Source organism: Schistocerca americana, chromosome 3 (genome assembly GCF_021461395.2).
Source record: "Schistocerca americana isolate TAMUIC-IGC-003095 chromosome 3, iqSchAmer2.1, whole genome shotgun sequence".
Taxonomy (NCBI): Eukaryota; Metazoa; Arthropoda; class Insecta; order Orthoptera; family Acrididae; genus Schistocerca; species Schistocerca americana.
In genome coordinates, this window is record NC_060121.1 from 316,397,299 (window position 1) to 316,418,041 (window position 20,743).

At 39.8% G+C, this 20,743-nt stretch overlaps 1 protein-coding gene across 2 annotated transcripts in view; it reads right to left on the bottom strand.

Moving 5' to 3' along the window:
- LOC124605804 (serine-rich adhesin for platelets-like) overlaps window positions 1-20,743 on the bottom strand; it is a 378,387-nt gene that overhangs the window by 62,675 nt on the left and 294,969 nt on the right. For both annotated transcript variants that reach the window (XM_047137707.1, XM_047137706.1), the window contains 2 exons: window positions 17,020-17,213; window positions 8,130-8,355 (listed from right to left, as the gene is read on the bottom strand). In XM_047137707.1, coding sequence (XP_046993663.1) covers window positions 8,130-8,355; window positions 17,020-17,213 — 420 coding nt within the window. The remainder of the gene's footprint in view (window positions 1-8,129; window positions 8,356-17,019; window positions 17,214-20,743) is intronic.

Genomic DNA, 20,743 nt, shown 5'->3' on the forward strand with positions numbered 1-20,743 from the left:
TGGTTCTGCTAGAACCAACACTCACTGAATCTCATGAATTTTCCATAAAAAAAAAAGGAGCTTCATTTCTCATTATAGGGGCTAACGTTGAAGTAACCTGCACATGTAATCCAACTAAAATGTTTGATACTGGAATATATCTATACTATGCAAACCATGCAAGGTGCAGGTCAGAGGGTACATCCCACTGTAGCAGTTATTACTGTTTCTTCCTGTTCCATTCACCCAGAAAGCACAAGAAGAATGATTGTTTGAACATCTCTGTGTGTGCAGTAATTATTCCAATCTTATCCTCAGAATCTGCATGTAAGTGATATGTAGGGGTTGTAGTATATTCCTAGAGTAATCATTCAAAGCTGGTTCTTGAACTTTGTTAATAGACTTTCTCATGATAGTTAATGTCTGTCTTCAAGAGTCTGCCAGTTCAGTTACTTCAGTATCTCTGTGACACTCTCCCCCAGATTAAACAAACCTGTGACCATTCAGGCTGCCCTTCTCTGTATAGGTTCAATATCCCCGGTTAGTCCTACCTGGTACTTAAGTAACATTTTAGAATCAGTCGCACAGCTGATTTGAAAGCAATCTCTTTTGTAAACTGATCACATTTCCCCAGTATTTTCCAATAAACCAAAGTCTGCTATGACTGAACCTATGTGGTCATTCCATTTCATATCCCTAAAAAGTGTTACACCCAGGTATTTGTTTGAGATGGCCAATTCCAACAGAGACTAATTGATATTATAGTCATAGGATACTATGTTTTTTCACTTTTTGCAGTTCAAAACTTTACATTTATGAACATTTAGAGCAAACTGTCAATCTCTGCACCACGTTGAAATCTTATCAAGATATGGCTGAATATTCATGCAGCTCTCTCAGACAGTAATTTATTATAGCTAACTGCACCATCTGCAAAATGTTTGCTTTTACTACTAATATTGTCTGCAAGGTCATTCATATACAACATGAATAGCAAAAGTTCCAACACACTTCCCTGGGGCACACCAAAAGTTACTTCTACATCAATGATGACTCTCCATCCGAGATAACATGCTGTGTCCTCCCTGCTGAAAAGTCCCCAATTCAGTCACAAATTTCACTTGATACCCCTTATGATCATACTTTAGAGAATAAGCATAAGCATGGTACAGAGTCAGAACCTTTTCAAAAATCAAGAAACACTGCATCTACCTGGTTGCCTTGATCCAAAGCTTTCAGTACGTCATGTGAGAATAGTGTGAGTTGGTTTTCACATGATCGGTGTTTTTGAAATCCATGCTGGATGGGACTGAGAAGGTCATTGTGTTCAAGATATCTCATGACATTTGAGCTCAAAATATGTTCTAAGATTCTACAACAAATTGATGTCCAGGATATTGGACTGTAGTTTTGTGGATCACTTCTACAACCCTTCCGTGGACAGGTGTGACCTGTGCATTTTTTGAAGAACTGGGCACGGTTTTTTGCTCGAGGGATCTACAATAGACTATAGTTAGAAGAGGGGCTAACTCAGTTACAAATTCAGTGTAGAATCTGACATGGATACCATTGGGGCCTGGAGCTTTGTTCAGTTTTTACAATTTCGGGTGTTTCTTAACACCACTGACACTAATAGTTATTTCATACACCTTTTCCATTGTATGAGGATTAAATTGGGGCAATTCTCCTTGGTTTTAATTAGTAAAGGAACATTTGAAAACAAAGTTAAGCATTTCAGCTTTTGTTTTGCTACCCTCAATTTCAGTTTCTGTCTCATTCACTAGGGACTGGACACTAACTTTGGTGCCCCTAACAGCTTTTATACATGACCAGAACTTCTTTAGATTTTGTGAAATGTCATTTGACAATATTCTGCTATAGTAGTCATTGAATACATCATGCATTGCTCTCAAGACAGCCAAACATGTTTAATTCAGCCTATCTATCTACAGCCCTGTGCTTTGTTTTGCACCTATTTTACAGTAATTTCTGTTTCTTTAGAAGTTTCTTTGCAGTGGCTGCATATCATGGAGGTTTCATCCCATTATGAACTGTTCTACTGGATACATATCTACCCAGTGCATGAACAACTATTCTTTTAAACTTGAGCGATAGTTCCTGTACATGCTCCTGACCTGTGCTGAAAGTTTCAAGTTCTTCACTATGACACTACTGGTGACAGCAACTACACTTTTCCTCAAATGTGACACTCAATACCATTTGTTTATGCACATCACTCTGTAGCCTACTATTAGTTTGCACACTGAATGTTGTTTAACATATTACAACCTTTGAGCTTTGAAAAGTACACAAAGTATTGTTATGGTTATAAGTAATAAATGTTGCTCTGTCAGTCCCAATTTGTGTCACAATCTTTTCAAGTTTCCACTGCATTGAAGAATTAGCACTGACGTTGTTCCTTTTCTCTGTTTTAAAATACACAAATGCTTTTGCTTAGCCTTTAACAGTCACTTCTTTTATGCAACTGTATATCAGTTTGGTTGGATTCAGGGTGCAGTAGTATTGAGGTACTCATACAACAAGAACCACCTATTCTTTTAAAATTTGGTCAACAGTGTACACAAACTTATGTACATTTGTGTCAACTAGCATTTCTTGCTTGGTAATGTCTTCTGTCACTGAGATATTGTTTTCTCTCTAGCACAACAATATATTTTCTTTTCTGGAAACAATGGTGAGGCTTTACTTACTTAAACTGTGAGATTGGAGCACTGTTAGGTACAACAATGTATACGAGGGGGGACCCAAAAGAAACCGGACTCCGAGGGCGCTGCCACTCATAGACGTAGTGCAGGGTTCTCATGCTAGATGGTGTTAGTAGAGACCTTCATGAAACAGCTATGCAGACGGCGTCAGTGTAGAGCTGAACGTGCAAGTGTGGTATTATGTTTCTCTGACTGTTGGCGGGTTACCTTTGCGAAGTCGTTATGGCAACTTTAAAAGAACAAAAAGTGTGTGTGAAATTTTGCTTCCTGCTTAAAAAAAACTGCAACAGAGACACACCAAATGCTTCAGGAAGCTTTTCAGGAGGACGCTATGAGCCGCACACAGGTTTTCAAGTGGCTTGGGCACTTTAAACCTGGTGAGATGTGTGTTGAAGACCAAACTCGTTCTGGACACCCTTCAACATCGTGAAATGAGGAGAACATTGAAAAGGTCCACCAAAAGATCAATGAGGATCGTCGCCAAACGATCGACCAAATTTCAGCAGAGACAGGAATCAGTTGGAGCTCATGCCAGCGGATTTTGAGTGAGGATTTGCACATGAGACGTGTTGCTGCTAAATTTGTTCCATGCCCTCTCACACGGGAGCAAAAAACCATCCACATGAATGTGTGTCAGGACTTGAAAACAGAGATTGCACGTGATCCAAACTTCTTGAACAAAGTCATTACAGGGGATGAGAGTTGGTGTTATGGGTATGACCCAGAAACCAAGCAAGCATCAAGCCAGTGGAGGACTCCCAACTCTCCCAGACCAAAAAAAGGCAAGGCAAGTGAGGTCAAATGTGAAGACGATGATCATTGTCTTTTTTGATGTTCATGGAATTGTGCATCGGGAATTCATACCCCCTGGACAGACTGTTAACCAGCACTTTTACTTGGTTGAGGAGAAAATGCCCGGAACTTTGGCAGTCAGGTGACTGGTTTCTGCATCACGACAATGCTCCAGCACACATGGCCTTACGAGTGACCCACTATTTGGCATCTCAGAGGTGGTCTGTCACTCCCCACGCTCTGTATTCAGCGGAACTAGCCCCGTGCAACTTTTTCCTATTTTCACGAAGGAAAAAAACGCTAATAGGAAAGCATCATGATGATGTGGAGGTGGTAAAAACAGCTTCGCAAAGGGCACTGGACAATATCAAACTTGAAGAGTTCCAAACATGCTTCCAACATGGGAAGAGTGCATCGCATGTAATGGAGAGTATTTTGAAGGTGACTGAAGTAATTTTGTAAAAAGGTTCATCAACAAATTTTTATGACAACAATCCGGTTTCTTTTGGGTCCCCCCTCATATATATCCAAAAGTTCCGGAACACCTGCTGAATGAGCTAATTTCAGTAACACTGCTTTTTTGATACTGACTGATTGCCCAATAAAATTTTGTTAAATTGTAACTCATTATAAATCAATGTTCCAGACATACATTTATTTTAGTGTTCTACAATTGTGAAAGTATTAATTTGTATATTTAATATTAGCAATTAATTTCTTTGATAATCATAAGGTCTTTGTTGTTTATGAATGCATCTGTAGTGTGGTCTGCATCCCAGCTGGTGTTCCTGAGGCAGCCAAGTGTATTAAGATGTAGCCAGAACCTTTGCTTAATTTGGTGATGATGTGGAAGCCACATCATCTGGGCATTACAGACCAGTTCCAAAAAAGCAATAAGTCTCCATGACACTGAGTAATAGCTCATTGAGGTAAAGTTCTGGTTGTGGATGAACAGAACAACGGAAACAGAAGTGCATTACAAGAGTCTTGATGGTAGAAAACTAAAAGCTGTGGGTGAGGGCCCATGACTGCACCTTTACAATGGTGTCCTGCTGTAGGGGTTCAGCAACACCAGAGGAGCAAAAAATCGTTGGCATACAAGGAGAGTGATACTAAAGACCCTACAGCTGCTGCTAGATGAGTGATGGCTACAAATAAGAGAGGGACACTTATTATAGAGCCCTGCGGGACACCATTCTCTTGGATATGGGGAGGGAGGGAGGGGGGAGGGGGGTACTGTAAGAAGCATCAACTCGAACATGGAAAGTATGGTGTGACAAGAAATTCTGGAAAAAAATTGGAAGTGGGCCACAGAGACCCTACTCATATAATGTAGCAAAGATAAGATGTCACCATGTGAATTTGTAGGTCAAAGAAGCAATAAGGTATTAACCATGGTCACAAGATGTCCAGATGGTAGACTCCAGACAAACCAAATTATGAGCAGTGGAACAACCATGGCGAAAACCATCTTGAGATGGACCCAAAAGGCTCTGAGACTTAAGGAGGCAACACAGCTGCTGGCTCACCATGCATCTGAGCAACTTACAGAGAACATTAGTGAGACTAATTGGGTTACAGAGAACATTAGTGAGACTAATTTGGCAATAGCTGTCCATTTCTAGGGTATGCTTACCCGGTTTCAATACCGGGATGATGATGATCTCCCACCACTGAAATGGGAGTTCTCCCTTGCTCCAGATACAGTTACAGATGGTAAGGAGATGACATTGACAATCCACTGAGAGGTGCTTGAGTATTTTTTGTGGATGTGGTATGCATAGAGGACCCAAATGTGCAAAGGGGGTGTACATGATCCAATGGCTGAAATGTACTGTTCCCAGCATTCTTCCTTCATTTTATTAAGTGGTGGATGTGGGCATGGAGCTTTTAAAGGCAACAAGATGCTCAATCAATGGATGCCACTTATAGCACTTTAAAACCTGTCCAGCCTCATCATTTTCTGAGTTCCATTCATTTCTATGGGGGGCATCCCGAAGAACAGGGGGTCACTAAGTTGGCTGCTGATACAATGGTTGCTGTTGGATTCTGGACAGACGCTTCAGTACCTCCGTTTGCAGGGAAGCTCAGAACAACAGTGGAGGTGAAAGCATCCCATTCAGCATTGTGGAGAGCTCATTGACATGGGCATCCACAAGAGTGATGCCAAGGGGGAGACAGGAATATTGGGAAGTGGTGACTACCACACAAGTCATTGTGCACCCTCCAGTGGATGGATGGGAGGGGACCAGGACTGCAGATAGGAAGATCAATGGCCAATTAAGTTCCATGTACCATCGTGAAGTGAGTGGCAGCACCATCATTCAAGAGACAGACGTTGAAATCTGCCAGTAAATTTTCAATATCTTTAACACAGCCAGTGACTGTGGTTCCACCCCACAAAGGGCTATGGGCACTGAAGTCACCCACAATTAGGAAGATTAGGTGGAGCTGAGAAACCAATACAGACAGTATGTTCTAAGGAACTTCACCATCGAGAGGGAGATAAACTTTACAAGTGGTAAAATCCTGAAATTCTGTTATCTGAGCAGCCATGGCCTCCAAAGCTGTATGAAGAGGCACAAGTTTGCTATATACAGAATTTGTAACATACGTGCAAACTCCTCCCGACAATCTATCATTACCGGCACAATCCTTAAAATATCCTCGGCAGCCATGAGTGGCAGCAGTCTGCAATGCTGGAAACCAAGTTTCCTAAGGGCAATACAAAAAGCAGGGCAGGATCTTAAGAGACGTTTTAGCTCAGCCAGGTGGTGGAAAAAATAACTACAATTTCTCTGGCGAATCATGCTGTCGCTAAGCTGTGAGGATGCGAAGGGACCAAGAACACAGGTTATGTCCCAGGGTCACCTGAGACACATTGTGTGGTGTGATCTGGAGCCTCAGGGACCTCTGTGATTATTTCCATGGCCACAGAATGACAACGTGTGGAATCCATGATGTGGGGGTCACCAGAATTTCCTTCATCTTGGGACACTTCTTTTTGTCTTTCTTTTCTTTAGGGGGTTTGGATAACCAGGAGGGCTTCCCTGAATTAGTTTCTGGGACTGAAGAAGATTGTGAAGCCATACAACAAGCGGACTGTGGCTCCTTCAGTGACTCGCTGGTATCCTGTTGCAGACCAGCAAAAACCTCAGAGGGGAATGTCCTGAAGGACCCCTTCCTGGCGTGAGAAGCCAGACAAGGGTGACAAGTCTCCACCTGGAGGATGGGGATTGGTGTCCCCAAGGGTGAGGAGTTGTTGCTCCCAAAGTGGGTGTGGGGGAAGCAGCAGGAAAGAACCCCCAACCATCATGGGAGAAGACACTGTTGATCGGACCTGAAGGCTTGCTGTAGGATGTGTAATGGAGGAGAATACTGTTGGCACAGAGGGCATTGCCATAATAAGTGCAGCGTACAACATTGTGATGTATGCAGGATGTAGATGCTCCTTTTTCTTGGCCTTTTGGTATGGCAATCTGTCCAGAACCTTATATTCTTGTATTTTTTTTCTCTTTCTGAAAGAACAGTGCAGTGTGATGAAAAGGGAGAATGGTGATCTCCACAAAGGATCATACGGAACATTCATGTGGGATGGTCATCCAAAAGGGAGAGGGGTAGTAAGCAGTATGGAGGGGGGGGGGGGGGGGGCTAGGGGAGGGGGAGAGGGAGAGAGAGAGAGAGAGAGAGAGAGAGAGAGAAAGGGGGTCAAAGGAGTGGGGAGAGAGAGGAGAGTGATGGTCGTAGGTGGAGAGAGAGGGTTGGTGAAGGAAAGAGAGATAGAATGGTTGCATGTTGGCATTCTCTCTTTCTACCGCCCCCCCCCCCCCCTCCCCCCCTCCCATTTCATCCATCCCACTCTTTTCTAAACCTCTCCACCCTCTTTTTCCCTCTACATCTCCACCTACCCCTTCCATTTGTGTGTGAATGTGTGTGCGTGTGTGTGTGTGTGTGTGTGTGTGTGTGTGTGTGTGTGTGTGTGTGTGTGTGTGAGTGCACATGTGTGAATGTGTGTACTTTAGCTAGAAAAAGAGTGAGAACTCTGAAGTTTCTGTGAATACTGTCTCCCATTACATGTCTCTGTGCTTCATGCATCATTCTGATATGGGTTTTTGAGAAGTTAGTAATATATCAAAATAAAATAACGCCATAACATATAGCAGCACTAAGAGGGGAATCTTCTCCCAGGTTTCAGCAAAAGATTTTATTAACTGAAGTGGATATATGCAATTCTGAGGGTAGTTTATAGTTTGCAGAATTATGGTATGAGTTCATATCAGTAGAATAAATATCACTGTAGAACTCTCTGCTCTGGGGGGAAAAAATTATCATAAGTACAATTTATTTAAAGATTATTAACGTTATTAGCATTGTGCGACTTCTTGCTTTCAAGTGCAGAGCTTTTCTTTCAATTAACAGCTCCAAATTTCAACTGACAGAGCTGTGCACTGAGCTTTTGTAAATCATGTCGGATGCAGACTGTTCTTCTTCAGCCAAATTGTAATTGCTATTTATGCTGGAAAGCATTAGATAGAGAAGGTACTTCTGTTTGCAGCCATCATAAACAAAATGAAAATTATGAATCCAAAATTTACATGTCTGTGTTAATATGTATGAAAGATTTGTAATTACATTCTGAGCTATTTTCTCAATGCATGTGGTAATGCCATTCTCGCCAAGATGTATTACTGTGCGTGAACCTGTGATGGAGCACTCATTTACTCGGTTGAGAATTCTTTGGGAATGTTTCTTAATTTCTTCTTCTTCCTTTTCAGCCTGTTCCCATTCATATTCAATTTGTTTCCAGTCTTTGTTTGCTTTTAATCCTGCACTCTGGCTGTTCTGTAAATGGCAGAACCTGCAATAAACAAATACACAGGCTACATAAATATTGTGTGATTTTTACTTTAGAGAATGGATACAACAGGGTGCTTGGTTAATAACACATGAATATATCAACAAATAATTGCACAAGAAAGCACTTAATTAAAGAAAGATAAAATAGAAGAATATAAAAGAGAAATAAAAATAAAACAACAATGACAACATTACAAGTGCTGTAAAATATTAATGAGAATAAAAAATCTGTAATTATTTTTCAGGCTTTCTAAAAAAATATATAATCCCTGGATTTTCAAGTTTGTAGCTAAGGTAATGTTATTGTTTTTCATAATATTTCAGTTGCTCTCCTAGCATTCTTCAATATGTATGTCAAGTATGGGAAATACATTATTTGCTAACAGGAGAAATGAAATGTAAATAAAAGAAGAGCAGTTGTTGTAGTGCTGAGGTGATAATATATTAAATCTATTGATACAAATAAATAATTAGAAGTGGAGAACATGAAATTCTTGTAGCCGAGCCCAATAGCAGGTCACACAACCTGCCAAACACATGGAGCTAAATGTCTTACAAATGGCACCGCATTCAGAATCACTCCCATAGCGAAGCATAATGTGGACCAACCTCATAGTCATTCATCAACACAGCTGCAAGTAGCCACTAGCTCGGTACCTCCATGCCTATAGAACTGCCTGCAGTTTTGTCTTATTGTTTGGGACTACACAACTTGTTCATTCTCTGGATTGGTTTGCTCTCTCAGACTGATTTAACATCTGCGTCTTGATTATTCTGCACTGATGACGACCTCACCATTCAAAGTTTTGAGCCTGTTTTATACTTTTTTCTGTATGTGCATGTAAACTGTGGTGTAGTACACCCCTTTCGAAATAGATGCTATTAGTGGCAATGAGGAAAAGTTGTATCAAAAATGTACACCACAGATGCTGAAGTTCCTGATGGCAAGAAGACTGATACAAGAATCTGGCAGCACTGCTACAGAAACAACAGGATCACTAGGAAAATCAATATCAATATATACAATCAGTGAAAAGACTGCACATCTAAGTAAGTTTGGCACTATTGCCTGCATCTAATTTAATGACACCAGCAACAATTCTCATGGTATTATTTAGTTGGGCATTTGTCTTTTGTGCATATGGGCTGTGTAGCCAAACTGAGGCACAATATTCAGTGACTGAGAAGACAAGGCCCAGAGCACAAGAATGTAGGGTGGACACCAATGCTCCCCATTTTGTATCAAATAGCTTTTGAATGATGATGTTTCTTGTTTTCACTGTGTTTGCTGATTTTGTTAGATGCTCTCTGTAAGATAGACCTCTATCGAGGGTTACCCTAAGGTATTTTGGTGTTTTATTATGAGTCAGTGTAGTGTTTTCAAACTGTATGTTAGTTTTCTTCTGATGATTATTATTTATGTGGAAGCAGAAAACCTCCATTTTGGTGGCATTTGGTTGGAGTCTCAATTTGTAAAAGTACTTTCTCATTACATCTAGATCCTCCTTTAGGATTTCTTCTGACGGTTCAATTGAGGTAGACCTTGTTGCAAGTATCCAGTTATCATCATAAACAAACTTCCTTGATTCTGTTTTTGGCATGTCCACAATGTACAAGCTCGAGAGAAGTGGATCTACATATGCACCTGGTAATGCTAAATTAAGTAACAAATACTGGCAATCAGAATATCTTGCAATAGCCTGACCAGAAGACACAATCCATGTATTTCAAAGGGCATGTTTATGATATGAAGAAGTTCCACCTTTATTTTTTCATTTCCAAGTTCTGCTTAGAAACAGACTGCAAATTACTGATAATTTTATTTTGTCTACTAATCACCAGAGAAAACAGCACTATGAATACAATGCTGTCCCTATTCTTGAGTATGTATGTTTATAGATACAAGACATAAAAGCATTGTGTTGAGTGGTGGCAGTCCGTGGTAGTGGAAGCTTGAGATGTGGCAGAGTTTGAGGCTGCTGGCCATGGAGCATCTCATCCAGACTACACCCTTGACCCTTGGCACAACAGATGTTCACACATAGCTTCAGTGTTATGTTTATACAACTTGTGGTCAATGATGGTCCCCACCCATTAGCTAGCCTTTTTACATACTTGACAAGGAAGATCAATCCACCCAACAGAAGAAATCGCAACTTACAACTTGTGGCCGATATGTTACTATATATACCAGATAGCTTTCCAAACAGGGATCCATGAACTGTTGGGCTCCAGAACTGGCACCAATCATTCCCTTCCCACCTGAGAATGTCACGTCAACCCCTGCCTCCACAGGTGTTATATTCGCACTCCTATCTCCAGATGTGAACAACACAGCATGCATCTTGCTTGGTGCTGGGGTGACTCAAACAGCACCTTTCCAACTGCTGAGGCACTGAACAAACCACATCAGTTAGGCACCAGCTGCCATTTGTGATGCATCAGGAGAATAGAAAGCAACCATTGGAGACACCACAGTCATGTGCCAGCTGTCACTTGAGATACTTCAAGAGAATAACTAGTTAAATATTACATTTATTTGTGTGTTTTTACAGTTTAATACTCAAATTAGCTGTAGTAGGATGAATAGGTCATGTGCATTCTGTGTGCCGTATAATGAGGAGCTGGCCACAATTCACAAACAGCTCAGGACAGTGTCGGCCACAATCAGCTGTCTGCAGCCTATTGTCCTGGGGGTGTGGAGAATCTGGCACATCACATAGGCCACCACCACAGGTGTTACTTGTCATAACCACAGGCTCTGCTACCAAGGTGCCTTACAGCATACCCAACATGGGGTATTCACCTTCACTGCAGAGTAAGCAGTGGGTTGTAGTGCATTCATGTTGATTGAGGCAGAAAGTCTATGTGGGGACTGGCTGTGTGGCTTCACCAGTTCATGCTGTGAGTGGACAGTTGGCCACTCCTTCAGCAAGATTCACACTGAAACACATGGCAAGAGGTTTACTAGTCATCGGGAGTTCCAATGTTAGTTGTGTTATGTAGGCCATCAGGAAAATAGTTTCCAGGGCTGGAAATAAATCCAATGTATGCTTGATATGTCTACCACAGGGCCTCATCCTAGATTTGGAGTAGGCCCTGCATGTGTCTATCGAAAGTCGTCTGCAGGCTGTGGCTCATGTTAGCACTAATGATACCTGTTGCTTGGGTTCTATTTCCATCCTCAGTTTGTACAGACAATTGGGAAAAGGGGTAAAGTCCTTACTCATGATTTGCAGTATCATACCCAGAACTGATTGGGGTCTTTTGGTTTGGAGACAAGTGAAGGGTATCAGTCAAAGGCTGCATTGATTCGTTGATGGTCTTGGCTGCTGATGTCTGGGTCTGTGTTATGTGGCAGAGACCTGTGGGATTCTCACTGATAGGTCAGGAGAGCACTTCAGACAAGAAGCAGCTACTCAGGCCGCCAAGTACTTATGCAATTAACTTTTTATTTTATTTTATTATTTTTAATGCTAGGCGATAGCTTGAGGTCCCCTGATGAATGCTCACCAGTTGGTGAATGCTCACCAGTTGATATGCAGTGATCAGTGATCACAATCAAATTGTACACACAGTAAATGCACTTTGTCTGTCAAAATGCTAACAGTACATTTTTGAAGCATTCATAACAAAGTTACTAAATTTACAGCCCTTCAGGAAAGATGTCATGCTCAAATAATTCTAAGAATTTCCTACATCAGAAAGACGGGTTATACACCATAAGTGGGGGAGTGTTCACTGGATTAAAAAAAAAATACTGTCTCTATTGAGATTGAACTCAAGTCGAACTGTGACGTTATCTGGACAAAAGTAGCTGATCTAAGTGAAATAAAATTAAACATTGGATATTTTTACTGGCCAATAGATTCCACCATAACAGCTGTACAACCATTCAAAAAAATTCTTTGTCCAATAATGCAGGAATACGTCAGTCATGCACTATTAGTTGGAGGTGACTTAAACCTAGCAAGTATAAACTGGGATGTTTATGGATTCATTGCATGTGGCACAGACAGACAGTCTTGTGAAGCAGTTCTGAACACATTTTCTCAACACACCATATGCAATGGAAATATTTTAGACATTGCAGCAACAAACAGATTTGACCTTATGGGCAGTGACAGTATAGAGACAGGATTTGTGATCATGGTGTCATCATAGTGACAATGTTTACTGAAGTTAATAAATCCATCAAGAAGGTTAGAAGAGAGTATTTATGCCAAAAAGGGAAGATAAGCAGTTTTTAGCATCCTACATTTAGTTCCAATATGATGGACATAGAGGAATTACAGACAAAGTTTAAACTGATTGTAAATTGGGCCCTGGAGAAGGACATTCCGAGTAAGTGGGAGGGAAAAGACCCATTGTGATTTAATAACAAAATTAAGAAAATGCTGATGAAATAAAGATTGTTGTACTCATAGGTGGGGGAAAAAAAACGTGGAAATGTTGATAGGAAAAAGTTTGTAGAAATTCATGCATCTACAAAAAGCATGAAGCAGGTAGAGAGTCAAATTATTCTCAGAACCTCCGAAATGTTTAACAAGACACAGTCATACATCAAGCAGTATGTTGTAGGCAATAGAAGACAATAAAATGAAAGCTAAAGTTTTAAATTTCACAAGAAGTACGCTGTAGGCAATAGAAGACAATAAAGTGAAAGCTAAAGTTTTAAATTTCACATTCAAGAAATCATTCACACAAGAGGATCATACAGAAATACCATCATTTGAATGCTGCACAGATTCCTATATGAATGATATAGAAATAGGCACCCCTGGTGTTAAGAAGCAACTGAATCGAACTGAACTCCAATTTGGTTTTACAGAGAGTAAGCATGAACTCCATCCACATGCCCTGGCAGGCCCATTGTTACTGACCGACTGCCATCATCCTCTGCCAGTAGCATCACTGGATGTAGTATGGAGAGAAATGGATTCAGCACACCGCTTTCCCTGCTACTGACACTTTTCATGACCTGGAGCTACTATCACTTCGTCAAGCAGCTCCTCAGTTGGCATCACGAGGCTGAGTGCACCCCGTTATAGTCCTACCACCAAGGAAAACTCCCTGGCAGTATCAGGAATCAAACCAGGGTCTTCCATGTGACAGTTAGCTATGTTGACCACTCAGATATACAGCAGACTTTTACAGAGAGTACTTTCCAGCACAGGCCCCTGTTTAATTTGGATTTGTCACAAATATCTTGCCCAGAGAAAAAGTCCCAGGTGACTGGATAAAGTGCAGGTGACTCCTTGACTCCTGTGTAAAAGAAGTGTAAAAATGGACCTGCAGAATATTTAATATATTCTAAGTTGAGTACAATAACTTTTCTTGAGACAAAATTGCTTTTGTCCACAAATCAGTGTGGATTTAGAAAGTGTCCCTCATGCACAACTCAGCTTACCCTTTTCTCACATTATTCCCAGCAAACATGGATGAAGGGCAACAAGCATGTTCCATATTCTTAGGTTTCTGGAAAGCATCCAACATCACACCCCATTGAGACTGTTAGTCTGAGCATGTGGAATAGGTTCTCAACATGTTAGTGGCTGTAAGACTTCTTAAGTAATGGATCCCGGTACACTGTCCTTGACAGCAAATTTTCATCAGAGACAAGGATATCATCAGCAGTGCCCCAGGGAAATACAATAGGACCATTACTGTTCTCTATATACGTAAGACTGACAGAATTTCTATATGGCATGTTGAATGGCTACTTGCTCTAAATGTAGAAAAATGTATGTCAATGCAGATGAGTAAGAAAAGCAGTCCTGTAATTTTTGATATAGTTTAGCTGCTTGACACAGTTACATTGATTAAATATCTAGGTCTAACATTGCAAAGCAATATGAAATGGAACAAGTATGTAAGGAGAATGGTAGGAAAGGGAAACAGTCACATTTGGTTTATTGAGAGTGTTTCAGACAGGTTTACCTCACTGACAAAGGAGACCACACACGTGTGACCCATTCTTCAGTACTGCTCCAGTATTTGGGACCTTCAACAGGTCAGATTAAAGGAAGACATTGAAGCGATTCAGGATTGTGCTGCTAGATTTGTTACTGGTAGGTCTGATCAACCCATGAGTGTTACAGATATGTCTCATGAACTCAAGCTGGAATCCCTGGAGGGAAGACAATGTTCTTTTCATGAAACACTAGTGAGAAAATTCAGAGAACAGGCATTTCCAGCTGACTAAAAAACAATTCTACTGCCACCCACACACATTTCATGTAGAACTGCAAAGACAAAAATGAATCAGGACTTGTACAGAGGCATACACATAGTTGTTTTTACCTTGCTGCATTTGTGAGTGGAATTTAGGAAATGCCTAGTAATGGTGCATGGTACACTCCACCATAAACCATACGGTGGCTTCTGGAGTATGTATTTATATATAGATGTAGATGCAGTCGCATGCACCAACTTAGGGGTGGGGAAACCTGTGTCTAACCAAACAGTAAGTGTCGATACACATAGAGCTAAACATCCTACAAACAATGGCTCATTCATGGCTTTGCCTACAGTGATACATGCTTTGAGCTGATTCCATGAACAGAACCATGCACAAAGTTGCTCTGTACCTATGTGACTATATGGCTGCATACAGTATTGTTGCACTACCCAGAAACTTGTAAGGTTTCTCTCCTGGACCAATATATCTTTTCCTTATGCCAACAATGTACTTGATTACTCTCCACTGGTGGAAGCCTAGCTATTCAAAGTTCTCAGCTTGTTTGGTATGTGTGCCTGCTGTATGTATGTGTAAATTAAAGTGTAATAAATTTCTTGTGAAACACAAACAAAAAAATTAATAATGAATTATGATTCTGGAAAAAACTTACCAGCAACAGAAATCAAACTGACATCCCTGGAAATAAGAGATTGTAGAGTAGTGAAAATTAAAAATTTTGAGGAAAGGCAGAGCTCAACTAAAGAAGTGACAGAGAAAATAGGATGGTCTAATGAAGCTGCAATAGCAGTGGGAGCCTAGTGTAGGTGACAGTCCAGAGACTCTATCGATTAACCAGCTGTGGACCACAAGTACTAAAGGAAATTGTGATTAAAAAATAAATGAATAGTGGAACATACTTTATTATTATGTATTTTCACAAATTTTTATCAAGTTTTGTTATTTCCAGAAAAAATTTCACTCTGCAGCAGAGTGTCATTGATATGAAACAAAATTAAGATTGTGTGCTGGATCAGCACTCTAACCTGGGGATTTTACTTTTTACGGGCAAGTGCTATGACAATTGATCTAACCACGCATGTGACTCAAATTGCCTCATCACTGGCGGAAGTAAAGTTGTGAGGGTGTGTCATGAGTCATGCTTGGTAGCTCAGTCGGACAGCACTTGCCCCCAAAGGGGAAAGTAACAGGTACGAATTCTGGTCTGGCACATAGTTTTAATCTGCCAAGAAGTTATAAGTTTTATTATTCTTCTGTGTAAAACATAATTTTGTTACAGATGCACAATGTAACTACAAAATCATTCAATACATAAAACAGTAAGTTTGACATCATGTGTTACATATTGTCAAGAAGAAATTTCGTGTAAAGTTTGAAGCTATCATAAGCAATTTGAAACAACTGAAATTAATGAGGAATGATATGTTGCAAAAATACTAAAAACCTGAAAAATACAGAAAAACAAGTCTTCATTGTAAGAATTTAATGGTGCCTTTAGGTTTCATATAATAAGAATATATCTCACAATCTATGAGTCTTGTACGACCCATTACTATGCCAAGAAAATGTCATGATGCAAAAAAAATTATTAGGACTTACATGCCATAATGTATATGAGAGATTTATTTTCATCAACGAAATTGAATGATTCTGTTTTAAACAACGGAAACTCCACATAGGAATATTATTAATGTAGAAAAAGATAGATTGCTACTTACCATAAAGATGACACATTAAGTTTCAGACTGGCACAACTAAAAGACACTTACACATAAGCTTTTGGCTATAGCCTTTGTCATAAAAAGAGAAACACACACTATTCTTTTACACAAGCAAGGACACCTCATCCCCACATGACTGCCAACTCTAACCACAAAGGTAAGTAGCAATCTATCTTTTCCTACATTAAACAATCTATCTTCTCCTACATTAATGATTTAATTTTGTTAGTAATCAGCTTACCGGAACATCCCAAAAATAGCTCTCATTTGCCTGGAAGTAAAAATTACTACTTCCATCTATAGTACTTTGTTTATCAAAGCTATTACTTGTAATCATTCTGAAGTGGCATGCCCGGTAAACTCTTGCTTCCAACAATGAGAGACAAACAGAAGAATGCAGACACAATCAAATAAGTAAAAGCAATAACTGTCTCTCCATTGTTCACTCAAACCTACAATTAATTACAGGTAAACAAGAGGGAAGTCTGCAAGCAGAATTACCTCTTTCATGTATAGTTCACCACACTGAAAAATGACAGTTCCTGTCATAATTACGGTAGAATATGAAACTTCATAAGCCAATTGCAAAGCACAATCAGTCACAAATTAGAATCCAATTTATAACACATATATTCCTTCACTCGCATATTAGCAACAATGAGATACAAGAAGACAGATAGAGAGGGACAGAAAGAGAGAGAGAGAGAGAGAGAGAGAGAGAGAGAGAGAGAGTGGTTTTCAGTACCTTTCATCAAATTCAGTAGATTCTTCTTTCACAATTGATAATCGTTTTGTTTCTTCCCAGTTTGGACTCTGATCCCCTGCTACACTGCTTGCTGAACTATTGTATCCTGATGATTCTCCAGGAAATAAATCAAGACCAGCTCCTTTGCGGACAAGAAGCTCTAGATTCCTGGATCCTTTCAGTATACTCACTGCCTGTAAAAATTATATAGGACTATCATAATGTGTGTATTTTATGAATTTTAATTATGTACAGAAACAAAGCAGAATACATTAACTACAGACATAAGGAAAACACTTCTGGGTGGAGAGAAAATAATATCAACAATTTAGCTACATATCCGCAATCATGCATGGGATTTTGGGCAAGCAGAATAAATGTGTTAACAATTTCATCTTTGCAGTGAATGAAGCTCTCTCACATATTAAATGAGTAATTACTGGAGAAAGAGGTCAACTGGGTCTCTCACGAGTTGCAATGGTTATTTTCATCCCTCCAGTTTTACACACTGTTTCATTGTTTCTGCAGCATTGCCTTCCTTAATAAAAACACTGAACATCAGCTAAGTCTTTTCATGTAGCCCTATAATCATACATTCCAGTTACCAGCATACAAAATTAACAACAACACAGTGAGCTGTCACAGGACAACAAAAATACAGAAGAAATGAGTGAATGTCAAAAGAAGATAAAAAGCAACTGTCCATTGAAAGAACAAAACAAAAAATACATGTTAGAAATTACAAATAACAATGGAAAACCCAAATCAGAATATTAAAGAAACTATCAAGATGTGACACTGCTGCTCTCTCAGTGCATGAACCCTTAAGTATTTAACACACCATGGCAGGGTCATTAACGGAGAATAAATCCAAGAGAGAAGAGTAGTGAAAGGATATGTTGCAGAGTAAGTTTTAGACCCCAGACTTTGAGGAAACTAACACTGGGTGGGAGTATCCAAAAGGTCCATGTGATATAAAAGCCACTCGTCTCCTGATTAAGCTGTAGAGCACGCTAAGCAATTGGTTATTGGGTGCCCACAAGGTTAAATAAATTCTATTCTCATTCATGTTTTAATCCAGCTTAATGGTGGTCAATCCCACATAAAAAAACTATGCAGTGAACACATGTATTATCACAAGTTACTCTGCCTTTGATGTGATAGGATTTACTGTTGGTGGAGCTGAAGTAAGTAGTAGTCGTCTGGATGGTGCAAGGGGCAGATATCACAGTAGAAATGGTTGCAAGGGTAGGAAATGGTCTGAGCATGTCACACAGTTTGACAAATCGGGCATCAGGGCTTGACTTAAAAATGTCACAGTATTTGTAGAATACTGTTTTAAACATTTTTGGGATGAGTAATACTACGTAACAAAGGGGCACAATATTTGTTGGAGGTTCCAAGAAGAAGACTCCAGGAGATTCTTTTGCAGACTACATCTGTGATGTAGTTATGTGAGAGAGAAAGTCTGGGATAGTTTATTGGTATAGATGTCATCAGATGTGGTGCTTGAGCAGAAACATTTACCGTACATACCAAGGCCCCATTGAAGGGAATGGGTGACAGTTGTCAAACAGAAGGTATTGTTGTTTTTATCATTTCCTCCTATTTCTTAACCACATTATTAATTCCACTTTTCATTCCACTCCCTCTTCAATCAACATTTTCTTGTCAGTCTGTCCTTTCTATGAGCGGCTGACCTTGTGAAATAACAATGTTGTTGTTTTTGTCATTCTGTCTTCAGTCCGAAGACTAGTTTGATGCAGGTCTCCATGCTACTCTAACCTGTGCAAGCCTCTTCATCTCCCAGTAACTACTGCAATCTACATCCTTCTGAATCTCTTGGTCTCCCTCTACAATTTTTACCCCCCCCCCCCCCCCCCCCCCACACTTTCCTCCAAACTAAACTGGTGATCCCTTGATGTCTCAGAATGTATCCTATCAATCGATCCCTTCTTCTAGTCAAGTAGTGCCATAAATTTCTTGTCTCTCCACTTCTATTCTGTACCTCCTAATTAGTTTCATGATCTACCCATCTACCTTTCAGCATTCTTCTGTAGCACCACATTTCAAAAGCTTCTATTCTCTCATTGTCTAACCCATTTATCATGCATGTTTCTCTTTCATAAATGCCCACATTCCAGACAAATACCTTTAGAAAAGACTTCTTGACACAAAAAAAGATATTCAATGTTAACTAATTTCTCTTCTTCAGAAATGCTTTTCTTGGCATTCCAGTCTACATTTTATATCTTCCTTCTCTACTTTTTTGCTGGACAAATAGTAAAACCTATCTGCTACTTTAAGTGTCTCTTACCTGATCTGCCCTCAGCATTGCCTCATTTAATTTGACTATATTTCATTATCCTTGTTTTGCTTTTGTTATGTTCATCTTAGATCCTCCTTTCAAGACACTGTTCATTCAATTCAACTGCTCTTCCAAGTCTTTTGTTGTATCTGACAGAATTACAATGTCATCGGCAAACGTCAAGGCTTTTATTTCTTCTCCTTGAATTTCAATTCCCACTCCAAATTTTTCTCTGGTTTCCTTTACTGCTTGCTCAGTGCACAGAGTGAATAACACCAAGGATAGGCTACAAGCCTACCTCACTCGCTTCTCAACCACTGCTTCGCTTTCATGCCGCTCGACTCTAGTAACCACTATCTGGTTTCTACACAATTTGTAAATAACCTTTCGTTCCCTGTACTTTACCACTGATACCTTCAGAATTCCAAAGAGAATATTCAATTCAATGTTGTCAACAGGTTTATATAAGTCTACAAACACTATAAGCACAGGTTTGCCTTTCTTTAACGTATCTTCTAAGAAAAGTGATGGAGTCAGTACTGCCCTGCATGTTCCCAGATTTCTTCCAAATCCAAACTGCCCTTCCCCAAGAATATCTTTTCCAGTTTTTCCACTCTTCTATAAAGAATGTGTGTTAGTAAATTTGCAATCATGACTTATTAAACTGATTGTTCAGTAGTTTTCACACCTGTCAGCAACTGCCTTCTTTATAACTGGAGTTATTACATTCTTCTTGAAGTCTGAGGGTATTTCGCCTGTCTTACACATCTTCCACACCCAATAGAAGGGTTCTGTCATGGCCAGCTCTCCCAAGGCTATCAGTAGTTTTGACGGAATGTTGCCTGCTCCAGGGGCCTTTTTACTTCGTAGGTCTTTTAGTGCTCTTCAAATTCTTCTCACAGTATTATACCTTGCATCTCATCTTCATCTATTTCCTCTTCCATTTCTTTACTACTGCCTTCAAGTTCATCTTTCTTGTTTAGATCTCTGTATACTCCTTTCACCTTTCAGCTTTCCCTTCTTTTCTTAGTGCTGGTTTTCCATCTGAGCCCTTGATATTCATACAGATGCTTCTCTTGTCTCCAAAAGTCTCTTTAATTTTCTGTGGGCAGTATCTATTTTTCCCATAGAGAAATACGCTTCTAAATCCTTGCACTTGTCCTCTAGTCATTTCTGCTTGCCATTTTGCACATCCTGTCAATCTCATGCAATATCTCACAATTTAAAATCTGGTCCAGAAATCTCTGTCTTACTATTATATAAACAATATGAAACCTTCTGGTGTCTCGACGTTTCTTCCACATATACAACATTCTTTCATGATTCTTAAATGAAGTGTTAGAGATGATTAAATTATGCTTTGTGCAAAATACTACCAGGCAGCTTCCTCTTTGATTCCTTCCCCCCAGTCCATAA